Source organism: Cygnus atratus, chromosome 21 (genome assembly GCF_013377495.2).
Source record: "Cygnus atratus isolate AKBS03 ecotype Queensland, Australia chromosome 21, CAtr_DNAZoo_HiC_assembly, whole genome shotgun sequence".
NCBI lineage: Eukaryota > Metazoa > Chordata > Aves > Anseriformes > Anatidae > Cygnus > Cygnus atratus.
The window spans coordinates 7,168,129-7,183,958 of record NC_066382.1 but is presented as its reverse complement, the minus strand read 5'-3'; the positions used below and the strand labels follow the sequence as shown (position 1 = coordinate 7,183,958).

General features: G+C 61.8%; 1 protein-coding gene across 9 annotated transcripts; it reads right to left on the bottom strand.

Annotated features, from left to right (window-relative positions):
* Positions 1 to 780: 780 nt before the first annotated feature.
* ATP13A2 (ATPase cation transporting 13A2) lies at positions 781 to 15,238 on the bottom strand. 9 transcript variants are annotated; one of them, XM_035567873.2, is made up of 30 exons: positions 15,169 to 15,234; positions 11,059 to 11,132; positions 10,520 to 10,687; positions 10,371 to 10,429; positions 10,035 to 10,146; positions 9,851 to 9,930; positions 9,293 to 9,370; positions 8,715 to 8,784; positions 8,164 to 8,298; positions 7,788 to 7,854; positions 7,557 to 7,688; positions 7,224 to 7,391; positions 7,034 to 7,144; positions 6,887 to 6,933; positions 6,588 to 6,776; positions 6,307 to 6,513; positions 6,065 to 6,178; positions 5,746 to 5,902; positions 5,530 to 5,650; positions 4,884 to 5,008; positions 4,247 to 4,407; positions 3,776 to 3,880; positions 3,603 to 3,682; positions 3,234 to 3,386; positions 3,025 to 3,121; positions 2,619 to 2,842; positions 2,259 to 2,410; positions 2,003 to 2,175; positions 1,717 to 1,890; positions 781 to 1,515 (listed from the first exon to the last, which is right to left on the bottom strand). In XM_035567873.2, the coding sequence occupies exons 1-29, from the start codon at positions 15,176 to 15,178 to the stop codon at positions 1,720 to 1,722; spliced, it is 3,540 nt and encodes a 1,179-aa protein (XP_035423766.2). In that variant the 5' UTR covers positions 15,179 to 15,234; the 3' UTR covers positions 781 to 1,515; positions 1,717 to 1,719. The 9 variants fall into 9 exon arrangements, with proteins under 9 accessions (XP_035423766.2, XP_035423765.2, XP_035423761.2 ...); XM_035567872.2 differs by having other exon boundaries at positions 781 to 1,630; positions 15,169 to 15,233; XM_035567868.2 differs by having other exon boundaries at positions 9,851 to 9,927; positions 10,035 to 10,149; positions 10,371 to 10,687; positions 15,169 to 15,238.
* Positions 15,239 to 15,830: the final 592 nt, after the last annotated feature.

Here is a 15,830-nt window from a genome sequence, read left to right as displayed (position 1 = left end):
TCCAGTGCATGCTGCCAGAGCCCTGCCCAGGCAAAATCCGTGTGGGTTTCTTTTTTTCTTTTTTTCTTTTTTTTTCCCCTTTTGCTCAGGAAGCCTGGTTTAATAGCTCAAACCCTGGCTAGGATTTCAGGAAACCTCTTACCTCTGCTTGTGCCTCATTTCCTGATCTAATCCCTAGCTCCGGGAGGGCAGAGAGGCACCGCTAGTGCTTGCGGGGGCTCAGACTTCACAGCTTTCCCTGCCTGGAGCTGGGCTGAGGGGCGGCCGAGAGACCCCCACCCCACGGCACCGAGCTGCCCCTTCCCTCTTCCCACCTGCGGAGCTCAGCAATTCCCTTTCCAGACGCGGCACCTCCATCTACCGGCTTCTCTCGACTTCCACGCGCCTCCGCTGCAGGAAGACACGCTGCCCGATGAGCGCTTTTGCACGGAGAGCCGTCTTGGCGAGGACATCTGCTTTTTTCCAGCAATTATGTTTTTCTTTTTCTTTTTTTTTCTTTTTTTTTCTTTTTCTAGGAAATTCCAGCTGGAAACAGGCTGGGGGTTATTCACAGCTGCTGCGCCACTGCTTGGTTTGGGTTGCTGCCTGTTCCAAAATCCCAGCGGTGCTGTCCCCGGGCTCTCTGCTTTCAGGCATGAGGGACGAAGTGCCCACAGCATCTTCCTGCCCTGGTGGACAACCAAGTGACCCCAAACCCCTCTCACCTGCTCCGTTTGATGCTCTCCACACCACCACCCTGTCCCAGCAGCCCACTCATACCAGCCAGCCCAGGCGAAGTGGTCAAGAAAATAGTGTTAATTTATTAGACACACTCACAACAGCACCGTATGAAAACCAGAAGTGGTACGCCATTCTCCCAACTGCACTTACACCTCTACGCACTGGAATGGAGTTAAAAAATAGAGATCCAGGGTTTTTAATGCTACAAAGCTCCTGCCTGACAGAGACAGCGGCGGGAGCGCTCTGCAGAAGCATCACCACTGCGTTCACGTGGAGAGGGCTCAGAGGGACTTTGCTGGATCCCATGCCGAAACTTCCTGCAGCTCAGGGAAGGGGATGCTGCCCTTCCAGCTGCTCCGGTGAACCGAAGGGCAAAACCTGCTTCGGCTCTGCGTGAAACGCTCCGAGCCTCTCAGTGGGACACGGCGGTTGATGGCTGGCTCAAGACGCATCCTTCGCAAAGCTGGGGCGGTTTGTAAACAGTTCCTACACATCCAGGGCAGCCCAGGGGGAGGAGGAAGCGGGTTCTTCACAGTGAGCAGAGCCCTAAGGCCAGGGTGGGTGCCACCGCCGCCAGCAGGAGAGGGACCCCTGACTTCGTGGCTTTGACCAGCCAGGAGGGCGTGGGGCTCGGGGGGAGAAGAAAGGCAGCATCCCCATGCGAAACTCCCCACTGTGCTCCTCCAGCATCTCCCACCGCCTCCTCTCAGCCAGGGCTCAGCTGGACGCGGCCACAAGACCGGCCACATCCTTTCTGGAGCGTGTGGCTTCACAGCTGTGATGCCGAGGGTCTCCCTGTGGGGAAGACGAGCTGTGCTGCCCATCTTCGGCCGCCTGCTGCATCCCTTGCCTGGGACGGATGCCTCCGGGTCACGCTGGAGCCAGGCACAGATGCTTGTGGCTGGCCCTGCTACCAGGCCAAATAAATAAACGGTGGCAGCCGAGCACTGGCGGGCAGCACCTGCCCGCAGAGCAGGGAGGAGGGAGGCTCGGCACCTGCTATCTCATGGCGATGGACAGCCTGGGAGTAGCGAAGAGCGGTTCGTTAAGGGGTGGCCAAGATGGCTGCTGCTGGCTCAGCTCCTTCTCCAGCCTCTTGAAAAGCTTTTTGGATGCTTTCTTCCTGCGCAGCTTGCGCAAGCAGCTGAGCAAGCCGTGGTCCAGGGCGGTCTGCAGCAAAGAGAGGGGAAGGAGAGGATTTGAGGAAGGTGTTGCTCAGACAGGCATGTGGGATGGGATGGGCTTTGCAAAACCCCTGTGAGCCCAATGCCCTCAAGCCCACCTCCAGCACAAAGGCGGCGAAGAAGTTGAGTGTGGCAATTCCCAGCAGCAGCAGCTTGAAATTCAAGTCATCGATGCCCTGCAGCTTCAGCAGGGTTTTGGGGAAGCCCAGCGGATACAGGGTCAGCCATATCATGAGGCCAAAGAGGATGACGAGGACCGCCAGGAAGAGCACTGAGGGCGAGAAGGGAGAGGGCTGTGGAAGAGGCTGAAGGCTTGATTTCTCCCCTTGCCCGTGCAGCCAGCCTCATCCTCACCATTGGTGTAGAGCGGCTCCCGAAATGGGTACCCCTTGGACATTGCGACTGCCAGGATGAGGTACTGGAAGCCCGTGACGCAGAAGAGGACTGTGTTCTCATAGTTGGGCAGGTTCTGGGGAGCTGTCACCGTGCTGTTCAGTGGCACGTACCTAAGGCAGGCAGGGGAGAAGACAGGGGATCAGAGGGGGGCTTGAAAGGACAGGCGAGAGGAGAGTCTGGATGCTGTGCCACCCCTTGCTCCATCAGCACACAGCAGCCTTTCGCTGCCAGGTGGCCTGATGCCTCCTTGGGGTTGGCCAAAGTCAACGCTGTCCCCATCGCTGAACCCACACGAAGGTGGGCAGCTGGGTCCCGTACCAGCTCTGCGAGACAGTGATGAAGTAGCTGAGGACTTGCACAGTGATGAGCAGAGCCGTCTGGAGGAGCAGGCTGCCCAGCACGAGGACGCTGATCAGCGCCCCTTGGGGACGCTCGGCTCCCAGCTCCTTGGCGGGACCCGTCCGACCCATCAGCACCGCCACGGTGGTGGTGATGATCAGGTCGAAGAAGAGGAACTGGAAGTCGCTCAGGTTGGTGTTAATCTGGGAGGGAGAAACCAGCCGCTCTCAGCCAGGAGGGTTAAAATCCAGCCATGACACGGTGAGTGGGAAACACCCGAAGGCAGCCCCGAGCATCGTGCGGCGCGTCCCGCCGGCTGCCCAGAGCGGTCTTCCCACATCCCCCCACAGCCCTGCCCACCTCCCGCCCAGACAGACGGACTCACCGTGTAGAGCAGCAGCACGGACACGAACTGCACCAGGCTGTACAGGGCCATGTACTTAAACACCCCGAAGGAGGTGACCAGCGAGCACCTGCCCTCCCTGTAGACAGAAACAGACCCACTGTGCTGCAAGCCACATTCCAGAGGGGGCAGAGGCACTGAGACCCCCTGCGCGTGGTTTTATCCCCGCCACAAAGCTGCTGGCTGCTCACCGGATGACCGTGGGCACACACTCGATGTTGGCAAGGCGGGAGGTGAACGGCGATGCCACGGATGCCTCTGCCTCCGAGAGCGAGATGCCCACGTCGGCCGCCTTCAGCGCCCCGCAGTCGTTGGCCCCATCCCCGCACATCCCCACGCAGTAGCTGCAGTGAGAAGGGGTCGATTAATGACACCAGGACACGGGGAGAGTTGGGGGCTTTGGAGTCCTCAAGGTTGCACCCAGGTATTTGGGATAGTCCCTATGTTTGGGAGGGGGTGGGATGCAAAACCGAGCTGGGAAAGCCTCCAGCACACAAGAAATTCCTCGTGTCCGCTTGCCCCCTTTTATCCCCCCCACATCTCGGGCCTGGGGGACTTACTTGAGCTCCTGCAGGCTGCACACCAGCTGAGTCTTCTGGTCGGGCGACATGCGGGCAAAAACAGTTGCTCGGATGAGGATCTGCAAGGAGGGGACGGCTCAGTGCTGGCGCCACATCCCAGGGGGCAGCACCCGGCCCGTGGCTCCCTGCAGGAGGGATGGGGACGGGCGAACCTTGGGCAGCAGCTCAGGGAAGTGCTCGCGAACCACGGCGAAGGACTTGCCGTTCAGCGCCAGGTGGCAGGGCTGCGGGAGGCACCCATCCTGCTGGTACAGACCCTGCCAAGGAGAAACGCTCCCTCAGCACACACTGAGCGGCAGGGAAAGCAGCTCATTGCCTTGATTTTGGATAAAAGGCTTCTTTTAGAGATTGCCGTGCCGACTGTCCAGCCCCACAACCGTTGTGTGAGCACTGTCTGAGGAGCACCGCGCAGGCTGCATGCAGCGAGGGCGTTTGGAGCAGCTCTGAGCCACCGTTTCTGGGACATGCTCCTAGAGAAAGGAGCAGGTTACCTTCTCCTAAAGCAGGCGTTTAATAAAGGGGCAGGATCACACTCCCGTTCGCCTCTGAAGACAGCAGCACTGGAAAGAAGCCCGGTGCTCTGGGCTGGGCAAAGCCCCCCAAGACCTTGCCTCCAGGCTCACCTCCGGCTGCTCCTCGCCCTGCGAGAGCTCGGCGGGGATGAATTTCAGGGCAGCAGGTTTGTCGTGGCTGGGCGGGCAGGCGCTCACAAAGATGACCTGCTCCTTGGGCTCCACCATGCGGCAGCTCCTGGCGACGTTCACGGCTGTCAGCATGTTGTCTCCTGCAGGCAGAGGCAGCGGTGTGGAGCTATCAAGAGTGAAGTTCGCAAGCCAACAACGGTCCTCGAAGCCTGGCAGGCGCTGCTTGCCTTGCTGCAGCACCCTGCTAGCTGTGCAAATCGGGATGCTCGCGGGACATCCACATTCGTGCCATCGGGGGTCTGACAGTGAGCAGTTTTGCTGCTTAAGCTGCTCGCACCAGGTCTGAGGGTTAATGCTGCGCTGATGAAAGCGGAGCCTGCACATCCCCACCTCTCTACAGCTGCAGATCCATCAACAAGGGCAGCCAAGAGGGGCACAATGCAAACAAGTATCGGGGATGCACATAAAAAAGGTCCCGGGAGCCCTCGCTGTGCTTCCTGCCAGATTCAGGCCACTGATGTCTGGTGCAGAAACCCTTCATCCCTTGCGCATTACGGCTCCTTTGTGCCCAATCTCACCCCCAGGCCCAGTGTCGCTGTTCCCCCAGCATCGTCACCTGTCACCATGACGGGGCGGACGTTGGCGTTCCTCAGGAGGCGGATCACGGGCTCGGACTCTGGCTTGAGGACGTTTTTCATGACGAGGAACCCAAGGAAGGTCAGGCTGCTCTCTGCAGAGTCCCTGTCGGGATACAGCGAGCTGTTAGGCTTCACCAACAAGGGTGGATTGACGGGTGTAAACCGGCCAATCCATCCGGGAGGCAGCCAGCAATTACTCCAGCGTGGGGTAGGGTTTAATTGCTTGCAGGCTGCCAGGATGAGGCAGCTTCCAGGGCAGCAGAGTACAAAACATCCCCTGAAACACTCGAGGAGAGCAGGCGATCCCGCTACTGCGATTTGCAGGAGTTGCTGCTGCAAGGCCCCAGCCCACCACCACATTACCGGCGTTTACGGGTATTTTGCAAGCACCAGAGCTGCCTGCAGCAGGAAGGAGGGTTTGGGTTTGACACTGCCACTTGGCCTCTCTCGCCCTGGACCTTTCCCTTGCTCCCTGGCAGCATGTTACAGTCAGAGCTGGAAGCGGCAGCCAGCACTAATGGAAACAGCTCAGGAGCCTGTGCCCTAAATTGGACCTCTGGCAAAGACATGCCTGAAAACAAAGTGAATGGGATCTAAATGGAGAGAAACATTAGTCACGCCAACCTCGTCAGCTGCAGGGCCTCCTCGAAGGTCGTCACCGTGCTCAGGGGTTTGTAAGCCAGAGCCAGGACGCGGAAACCGTCCGTGGTGTAGAGCCGCAGCATCTGGGAGAAATCCGGGGGCACTGCCGACCGCAAGGGAGGAGCAAGGTCACAATGGTTCCCAAATCAAGCTGGGATGTGGAGGCCCAGCGAGGGGAGCCTTGGCTCAGGCACGTACCTGTTTCCTTCCTGCAAAGGCTGGCCACCATCTCCGGTGCCCCCTTGACATAGGCTTGGGCTGCATCCTCACCAGGCAGCTTTGCCAGGACGCTTGTCCTCTGCAGGGAGGAGGAGAAGGGGAAGCGCCGGAGGATCCCCACGGGTGACTGGTGCTTCTGTGGGGGAAAGGGAGAGTCACGGCTGGGCAGGAGCTCCTGCCATGGGACGTGCAACCTCTCTGGGGCTGCGAAGCACAGCACGCTTTGCCACGCAACCCCAGAGGCTCGGGGAATGCTGCAGAAGGGCTGTCGGCACAGCGCAGCCTCCTCTGGGCTCACCCTGCCTGGCGGCTGTTCTGCCTCGGGCGGAGGCTTCATCACGGCCAGGACCTTCGTCCCAAACTGCTGGAAGCTGGGCAGCTCGCCTTCATCCTCCTCCATCATCTCCAGGCGCTGAAACCACGGCAAAGCCTTGCAAGCCCCAGCTCTGCCCCGCGGATGGTTTTAACACCCCCTTTCTCCTCTCCCAGCAGAGCAGACCTCCATCTCCCCACGGACAGATGCCCCACCGCTTTTCTTACCCAGCCGGTGGATTCCATCATCTTGAGGTCCACGGGGTCCCCGATGGGCTGCGCCCGCAGCAGTGAGACGGTGTGGCAGGTGGCCAGGGCATAAAGCAGGGGGCCGCCGGGCAGGTGGCGTGGCTCGTAGGCGACAGGCATGAAACGGTGGTTCTCCAGCGGGACCACTCCCCAGACATCCAGCCCTTCCTCCGTGAGCGTCCCGGTCTGTGGGGACGGAGCAGTGGGTCCGGACCAGCCTTCGAGATGGAAACTGCGGCGCGGCGCCGCCCGAAACTCACCTTGTCGAAGCAAACCAGGCGGATCTTGCCGCACAGGTTGATGCGGGGAGGGCTGATGCAGAAGATGCCCTGTTTCTTCAGCCTGTTCTGGGCGTAGATGGTGCCCACGGTCATAGCGGCTGGGAGAGCCGGCGGCACGATGACGGTGATGAGGTCGAGGGCACGGATGATGATTTGCCCCACGGGAACCTGGCGCACAAGGGGTGCATAAGCGGGGTGGGCACCCTTGCAGCCCGCGCATCGGCGCCGGGTCCATCAGCCACGTGCGTGCGGGGATTGAGCAGCTCCTGCAGCCCTACCTGGTTTTTAACCAAGATGAGGATGCTGTACAGCGTGCCGATAAAAGCTGTGCGGGAGAAAGAACGGGCTCCGTTACAAAGCCAAGTGGGGAGCCTGGGTTCAACCGCTCGAGAGGAATCTGGCCGCTCCCGGCAATGCCTCCCTACCCAGGACAGCGAGGAACAAGACAAACTTCACAGAGTCCTTGTAGAACTTGAAGCTGACGGGCTTGGGGTAGAGGATGGAGCTGATGAGATCCCCTTTGGCCGTGCAGAACCCTGCGGGAGAGGGGCAGAAGGTCCGCATGCCCAAAGCCACCGCCCTGAAGGAGACGGCTTGTCCCCTGCGCGCCGCTACCTGTGCGGGTGACCACGGCCAGCACTTCCTTGCCCACGTAGGACTTGGCTTGGATGACCTGCGTCCCGCAGAACAGCGTGTGTCGCCGGTGTTCCTCGGGAGAGTAGACAGCGCTGGCGGCCCCGCTGCAGGCCGGGAGAGGCGTTTTCATCACTGGCACGCTCTCCCCTGCAGGAGAAACCCGCGGCGGTGAGGAACGTCGCAGAGGGAGCTTTATAACCCCAGGGTGTTAGGATGCAGCCAGCCCCTCCGGCAGCCTTTGTGCAGAAACACAAGGATGGGAAAAGGGGCTGCTGAGACGTGAGGCGTCCCTCCGGGTCCCAGTGCTCTCACCCGTCAGCATGCTCTCGTTGACCATGCACTCGCCCGTCAGCAGCGTGGCGTCGCAGGGGACCAGCATCCCATCCGAGGGGAGGCTGATGCAATCGCCTGGCACCAGGTCTGCGGAGCTCACCACTGCCTCCTCTGGAATAAAAGCCCGGCATGTCAGGCATCACCCCCGCACCTGCCTGCCCACCACAGGGAGCCCACCGCCCCCGGGCTGCTCGCGGGCACCGCGCTCACCTCCGTCAGGGCGGCGGACTCGGACGCCGACTGACATCTTGGCCATGTTCTGCAGCGTGGTGCTTTGCTGCAAGGGAGGGAGCCATTAGCAGCCCCTCGAGGGAACGGAAAGCTCGACAAGCACAACCAAGTGCCCGTAAGACAAACGGGTCTTGAGTGCACCAGGCTGCAAACCACATGCAAGGGATGAGGAAACCTGCCCCGCCGTTGGGGCACGGGTTGCGCTCAGCCAGCCGCGTTCAGCGCCGGCAGAGATGCCAAGCAGCTTCAGAACAGGAGTTATTCCACTAACATCCCAGATAACCCACGTCCCAGGGTGGGATGGGGTTTGCTAAGCTTTTCCCTCTGTTTTCCCCAGCCGCTGCCCACCACCAACCTTCCTCGTCTCGTAGAGGGACAGCCCCAGGGAGATGGTGGAGATGAGGAAGATGCAGGCAGCGTAGTAGTAGTAGGCATCGCAGACCCACAGCACGATGCTGAACACTTGGAAGATGTAGAAGGGGTTGAGTACCTGGAGAGAGAGCAGGTTTTGGGGAGGACAGCTTCCTCCAGACCGCTGTGAGACCTCGGGGCTCCTCGGGAACCCACTGCTGATGCAGAGGAGAAGCTGGCCCTTCCCTGGGGCTGGGCACGGACTAGCTGAATTCTCCCAAGCCCTCCATCTTCCCCAGCTTTGCTTATGGTCAGGACTCCTGAAGATGCTCTGCAACTAACTGGGGATGCTGCTGTCTGAGCTAAGGGGCAGGATGAGTCCCTCCTCTGCCTGCTCCGATCACTGCCCAAGCTGCCTCTCCTAACGTCCTCTCCCCTCTCCTAACGTCCTCTCTTCCCTGCCAGCAGGCCCAGGCTCTGGGAGCACTCGCAGGGGCTCACACAGCCGGGGACATGTCGCTCTCTGGAAGCACAGCTCTGGCCATGGACGCGCACCTCCTCCACCAAGAGCCTCGCGTAGGACTTGACCGGCACCTCGATGAGGTTCGGTCCGTAGATCTTCCTTCTGCAGAAGGGAGAAAAGAGCAGAGGGGGAGCAAACATGCCAGGGAAAAGCTGCACTGCCAACCTGATGTGCCTCACCCCGTGCGATGCAGGAGCCAAGCAAGGGCAGTCCAGCACACCTCTGTACCACTAAACCACCTCGCTGCTATTAAAACCCTCTTCTTCCTCTCTCCACCCCTCCACAGGCCAGGGGAGCGAGTGGGTGGCACAGTAGCCCCGTGACCTCTGTGTATCACCTGGAAATGGCCCAGATTAACTCCGTGGTCTCATATCCGGGGAATTTGGTTAACAGTGATAAAAGCCACTATTTTAACTCCATTTCATTTCAAGCATGGTAAAGATTTAAGGTGTTTAAATGATGATGCAATGGTCTATTACCACTTGTAACTGAGCCCTCAAGGCCGTCCTTGGTTTTGAGGGCTGGCTGTGAGAAAAATCCCACGCTTCAGAATTTGCTTGACCCTGGAAAAATCTCAACCGGGCGTCCCAGGAAGCTGCTGAATCCCTACCTGGTGCTGTGGTCTTGCTGGTCAAGCCCAGCCTGGGAGAGGTGGAGATCCGCACAGGTCCAGCCTTCATCCAGGATGCTGGCAAGCCCGGGAGGGGGAAGAGAAACAAGAAGAAATGGATTCAAAATCAGCAGGAGCCTGGCCCGGCGGAACAAACAGCACGTCCAGGTCCTCGGCGACAAAAAACCCTTTAGGAAAGAGAGAGCATCTTGTTCTTTGGGCTCGGCCACGGCTTGTGGGTGCCAAGGCTGGGAGCAGGAACAAAAGGGGCATAGTCTGGAGATCCGCGAGCAGCGCAGCGCTCATCCAGTGCCCGAGAGAGCCGCTCGGGGCAGCTGCCAAAGAGCTTTGCTCGGGCTCCTCTCCCCACTGCGACAGCCCTGCTCGCTGCCCCACAGACGGTGCCCAAAGGCTTTGCAACATGGAGAAAAGCCCCAGTGCGGACGTGCAACTTACAGATGGGCTAGGACCACGCTGGGGGGGCTCAGGGGCCAAGAGGAGCAGTGCAGGGATGCAGAGAGGCTTGCTGCTACGGGGCGGGGAGGGGGAGAGAAATACCTGACTTTGCAGTACGCCTGCCACCTTTCGATCCAGACGTAACGCAAGCCCTCGAAGAGATAGTACCGCAAGATGTTCTTCTGAGCGGAGCAGGAGGGAGAAAAAAAGGGTGTTAATGGCACAGGTGGGCAGCCCATGCCCAGGGAGAGGATTTACGGGGCAGAGGTGGGGTCGCTGGCGCTACCTCTTCCTTCTCATGGAGCCGGATGGTGTCCCGGCTCTCCTCCTCGTCCGCCACGCCAATGGCGATGCTGGTCCTCCGGTCCTCCAGCCTGGCCCCCGGGTGATGCTCCAGGCTGCTTGGGGTGGGAAACCAAGTGTTAATCCCTCCCCATCTGCTGGCACTGCTGCAAGCACAACCCTTCGTAGTCAGGGCTACAGATCTGAAGTGCTTCCCCCACGTAACGTAACGCAGGGGATGGGACAGGAGCTTGGAAAAGCTGCTCAGAAGCACAGCCAGCTGTCTCAGGAAGGGTAAATGGGGGTTAAAAGGGCCGTGAGGGATCAGCCCTGCCCTCACCTGCCTTCACCCAGCACCTCCGTCCGCACACGCGTGGTGAAGCACTGTCCAAAGCGGTCCTGCAACACACCTGCGGCTGGTGGCAGGGTCCGAGCGGGGGGAATCGGCAGCTGCCGGCTCCCCGCGCCCGCAGCCCCGCGGGGGCTTACCCTGATGATGACCCAGTCTGCCTGGCCCAGGGCACAGGGCTCGCACTTCGCCCGCACCTCCAGGCTGGGTTTCCAGTGGAAGAGCAGCAGCAGGAGCCCCGCCGTCAGCACGGAGCACGCGTGGCACAGGGCCACCCGCCACAGCTTGGTCTGGTAGCCGGTGACCTCCTGGAAGGACACGGTGCCACGCGGGCTGGCTCCGAGCTCGTCCGTGGCCCCCTCACGTGCCCCCATCGCAGCCAGGCCCCGCTGCGATATCTGCCCCGCAACAGGCTGCAGGCTGGCTCATCCTTATGGGGCTGCTGGCTTATTTACCCATCAACCCCAATAAGGTTATCAATCTTAAACTGATCAAAGCCTCTTGGCGTGACAAGCTGCTCTGGGGCACCGAGGGCAGCTTCACGGCAAGGAAAACACCACGGGAAACAGCTCTCTCGTTCTACTGCTTGCAAACAGCCTTCTTTTGCTGATAATAAATGGTTTTCTGCCAGCCCGCCCCCAGCTCGCCTCCCTCCCCGCACCGAAGCGCTCGGATGTACCATGCAGGATTTATCGGCGTCTTGCTGCAGCGTCCCGTAGCCCGGCCGCGGGCTGCCCAGCAGCCTGCTGCTGTCTGCAAAGTCAAAGAGGGGGAAAACGCATTACCGACGGGCGCCGAGAGCCTCGCCAGACGGGTGGCAGTGGCTCGAAAGGAGCCAGAGAGGCAGGTCCTCGTGCTGAACGAGATGTCCTCCAGCACCGGGACCCGCAGCCTCACCTGCCTCCAGATCCCAGGCTGATGGAGGGAGGGGAGGAACCCGGAGCTGCTCAGGGCCGCAGCTGCTGCGTGGGCAGGGGACACCCCAGAGGTCCCCGGCCACCCCCGTGCCGGCTCCTGCCGCACGTGACGGTCACGCGGGCGATGCCAAGGGAGCCCGGGGAGAAAAGCTGGCACAAACAGCGGCTTAGAGCCAGGGGGAAGGGAGCAGAGCTGGTGCAGAGCCAGGTCAAGCGCGCGGCAAGCTTTCCCGAGCCGCTTTTCACGCTTATTTGCTCCCCGCGTTTCCTCCTGCCTGCCGGACGTGGCCTGGGCGCTGGGAAACGGCCACGAGAGCCGCTTTTTGTCATTTCATCTGCAGTTTCAGCAACCCGCCGTGCAACGCCCTCACAGCCGTGAAACAGCCGGGACGCCTCAAAATCCGCCCTGGACTGAAACCCGTGGCGTGCCAGAGCGCGGAGGCAGCGGGGCCGGGCCGATGCCCCAGCCGCACGCACCGCTCTCGCTTTTTGCACAGGCAGGCATCACCCCGCGGGGCGCAGCGGCCGCGGTCTCTTTGAGCAGCAGCGGGGGAAGTACCACGTGGCACAAACACGAACGCAGCCCTGCAGCTGGCAGACGGTTTCCTGGCTGGCTGCAGGTTTCCAGGAGGGCACCGGGGCGGGCTGCGTTACCGATTTGTTCGCCGCACGCGGGTGTTGCAAAAGAGCTTCTGGAAAAGCCACCCCGGTCGGATTCCTGGCGCTGCCGGCAGCCCTTCGCAGGGCTCCGTCCAGCCCCAAAAGCTCATCTGCTGGGGACAAGAGGCTCAAGGGAGGAGTTCGATTCAAATAAAAGCCCTCACAGGAAGGGCTGTGAAGCCCACGAGGAGGGGCAAAGTCAGACTCTTCCCCAGCAGGCTGCAGGAGGGGAGAGGGCTGAAATGCCGTGCAGGTGACCCGTTTGCTCCCCGCAGCAGGCAGCGCCGCTGCCTTTCCACCTCGCCTCCCCGCTCTCTGCGGCACTGCTCTGCCTTTCCTCACCCTTCCCTGCAAACCGCAGAGCTTTTGGAGGAGTCTGCGAGCGCTGCCACAACTGGTCCCAGCGCAACACTTGCGCGACCCCATCCCCGTGGGTTTTCTCACCTCCTGCGCCCATCCTGGCAGCTTCCCAAACACCGCGAGCCGGCGAGGCTCTCGCCTGACTCCCCCAGCCTTACCCCGCCGGCTGCAGGGCTGGGACGGGGCCGGGACGCCCCTCGTCGCCTTGCCTGCCGGTGGATGTATCCGGGAAGCGTCCGGCGCCGGGAGAAGGGAGGGCAGAGCGCAGTGAAGCTGCGTGACCAGTTTGCATCGCAGCGGCCACACCTCGTCTGCAAACACAGCGCGGGGGCAGCCGCATCCCTCCTCCTCCTGCCCCCGCAGCAGCGGTTTTCCCCCGCGGTGAACGGCTGGAAGTGATTGCTTCTGCCTCTGGAGCGGTCGCAAACTCAGCCAGGTGAGGAGGGAGCAGCGGGGGTACCTGAATCAGGGAGCCCTGCGAGCTGCCGGGGGTGCAAAGGGAACGGGAGCAACGTACCGCCGCCGACCCCAAAGCGCTGCTCTAAGGTGCTACCTGGCACCTTTCCGAGAAGCCACGCAATTCCTGCTGCTGAGGATTGGGGGAAAACAGGGGAGAAACGTGCTCAGGGCACCCTGAGAGCCAGCGCGTGTCCTAGCAGGGGCTGGAGCAACCTGCACCAGACCAGAGCTGGACACCTTGAGCCTATGCGTCTCGTGGCTCTGAACACAGCCCCGAAAAGCAACCCCAGCTGGGGACCGTTTGCACATGCCAGTGCTGGTCCTGCCCCGAAATTTCACCCCGAGAGAAAGCAATTCTGCCCAGCAGCAACACGCACACCGAAAGCAGACGCGCGCCGGTCCCAGAGACCTCCTCTGCAAGCTCCCTTTGCAGCCGCAGCCTTTTTGCGGGCACATTTCTCGAAGCAAACCCCAAGGGGACTTGGAGATCTCCCTCTGCTCTCACGGTCCCCACCAGAGGCTCCCTGCTCCACGCAGGGGTTCCTGAGCATCCTCCTCCCTCCCTCCATCCCCACAGGCGGGCTGGAAGTTGCACACGAGAAGAGGAAGGTCCAGCCTGCAAGGCTGGTTGGTGCGATGGGGCTGGCAAGGTCCATCCAGGCCCTTGGAGATGGGGAAACAGAAAAAACCAGGATGAGGTGAAAGCCAGGAAGGAGGGATGAGGGATGGAAAACTGAATGTGTCAGCGTCTGGGTCACATGCAGCAATATTTAACGGCTCCAAAGCCTGACCCAGCAAGGGGTTAAATGCTGATGAGATCTCATCAGTTCTCTCTCCAGCGCTTTTTCCAACATAAACTCCCTGTGCAGGCTACCGGAGGGAAACAGGACACCCTGCCTGCTGCGCATCCGGAGCCAAACGTGTATTTCCAGGCGGTCGGGTCCTACCCAGACGTGGCATCATCAGCCGTGGGAGCACAGACAGAAAAAAGCCCCAAGGCTGGGAGAAACAACAGGATGAGATGGGCTCAGCAGCAAGAGCTACAGGGTCTGTACGTAGAGGACCGGGTTCAAGCTTTGCCGTTGCCGGTAATCCTGGACAAATCGCTCTCACCCACCTGCAAGTGCTCGAGATGGGTGGAAAAATAAATCCTCATAGGCAAGGAGCCCCCGCAGCAGCCCCAAATCTACCACGGGTGGATTTTGGTGACTTATTTCACCCTCGCTGGGCTCGCACCTTGCAACGAGGGACTGCGCAGGAGCGGGCAGGCGGCAGCAGGGGCAGCGTTCGCTTTGCCACGTGCTGACAATGCCGGCAGCGATAAAGCCCGTCCAGGAAGCGTGGCTGCAGAGCGCTGGCGTTTCCCCCCGTCGGGCATCGGGGACTGGCGGGACCTCTCCTCACGCCCCCGCGCTGCGTGCCGGCCTGGAGCCAGAGCCGGAGAAAGCGCCCGGCGGCTGCGGTGGAGGAGCACCCACTTGGGCAAGCGCAGCGAGGAGAAAAAATTTGACGCATATATATCCCAACCCCCTGCATCTCCCCAAACGTCGGTTGAGTGAAGGGCTCCTACCTTCCTCAAAGCCCACCTTCCCGTGGTCTCTCATCTCTGTTTGGGCGTGCTGAGCCAGGAGCAGGGCGTCTCCTGTCCCTGCTGCTGGAGCCAGGCCACTTCTCCCCTCCCAGGCCTCCTGCACGAGCCCCGGGGAGCCTCAAATTCAGCGGTGCGATGGAAAAAAAAAAAAACAAAAACAAAAAAAAACCAAACACAAAAAAACCAACCAGACGAGGTTTGACCCCAAGCGCTATGCCGCTGGAGCGAGAGACGGGCACAAGCCAAGGGGCTCCCCCGGCCAGACGAGGGGGCAGCGCGGCGGCCGGGGCCCCGGCATCCCTCCCGCGGCCCCGCAGGGGATGCGCCCTCCGCCACCGCAGGACGCGGCCCCGCACCCCTCCCTTTTCCTGCCGCCAAGCGCTTCCTCTCCGGCCGCCTTCGAGCGGCTCCCGGGCTCCGCTCGGGGCCGGGGAACGCGGAGCCGAAGGGAAGCGGTGACAGGCGGAGCTCCCGCCCTGCCCCTGCGCCCGCTCCTTTCGCATCCTTACAAACCACCCGCGTCCGCGCCGCCGGCAGGGACGCTTCGCTCCGACGGCCCCAGAGCAGCCGCAGAGCTGCCGAGCCCCCGGGGCCGGGGGACCGCAGCGCCTCGGGGCTGGCGACAGCGGTGCCGGGGCTTCGTTTCCCCGCGCCCTCCCCGCACCTCGCGGGGCTGCGTGTCCCCCGCGTCCCGCGTGCCCGCAGGATGCGACCCCCCCGGCTGTGCTCGGTACAACCCCGGGCCCCGCTCGGGCCGCCACGGGCCCCTCGCGGGATGCGGCCCCGGCCCCCCCCCGCTGACCTGAGCTCATGGCGGGCCCCGGTTGCGGCGGCCGCCCCGGGGCCGCGGCCCCACGCGCACCGGGCGGCGGCGCAATGGCGGCGCGCGGGGGCTGCCGGGAGTTGTAGTCCTCCCCCTCAGCGACGAGACGCCCCCGGGGCTGCCCCCGAAAGGGACTCGAGAGCCCTGCCTGGCCCCGGGAGGGGTGGGGGGGGGGAATGCGTGACCCCGCAGCAAAACGGCCGGGTCCTGCCCCCAAAGGGGCTCTGCGCCCCCACACCTTGTGAGGAAACGCACCCGGCTGCGTCCCCAAAGGGCTTTGTGTCCCCACACCTTGTGAGGAAACGCACCCGCCTGTGTCCCCAAAGGGCTTTGTGCCCCCACCTTGTGAGGAAACACACCGGGCTGTGCCCCCAAAGGGCTTTGTGCCCCCACACCTTGTGAGGAAACGCACCCGGCTGCGTCCCCAAAGGGCTTTGTGTCCCCACACCTTGTGAGGAAACGCACCCGCCTGTGTCCCCAAAGGGCTTTGTGCCCCCACCTTGTGAGGAAACACACCGGGCTGTGCCCCCAAAGGGCTTGGTGCCCCCACACCTTGTGAGGAAACGCACCCGGCTGCGTCCCCAAAGGGCTTTGTGTCCCCACACCTTGTGAGGAAACGCACCCGCCTGTGTCCCCAAAGG

Bases quoted from the DNA above. Each gene is read 5' to 3' on its own strand.
- ATP13A2 (XM_035567863.2), bottom strand. The intron at 7,392-7,556 runs GTGAGAGCACTG...TTTCTCCTGCAG, and splicing joins CAACGAGAGCATGCTGACGG to GGGAGAGCGTGCCAGTGATG. The intron at 5,009-5,529 runs GTTGGCGTGACT...GTATCCCGACAG, and splicing joins GAGGCCCTGCAGCTGACGAG to GGACTCTGCAGAGAGCAGCC.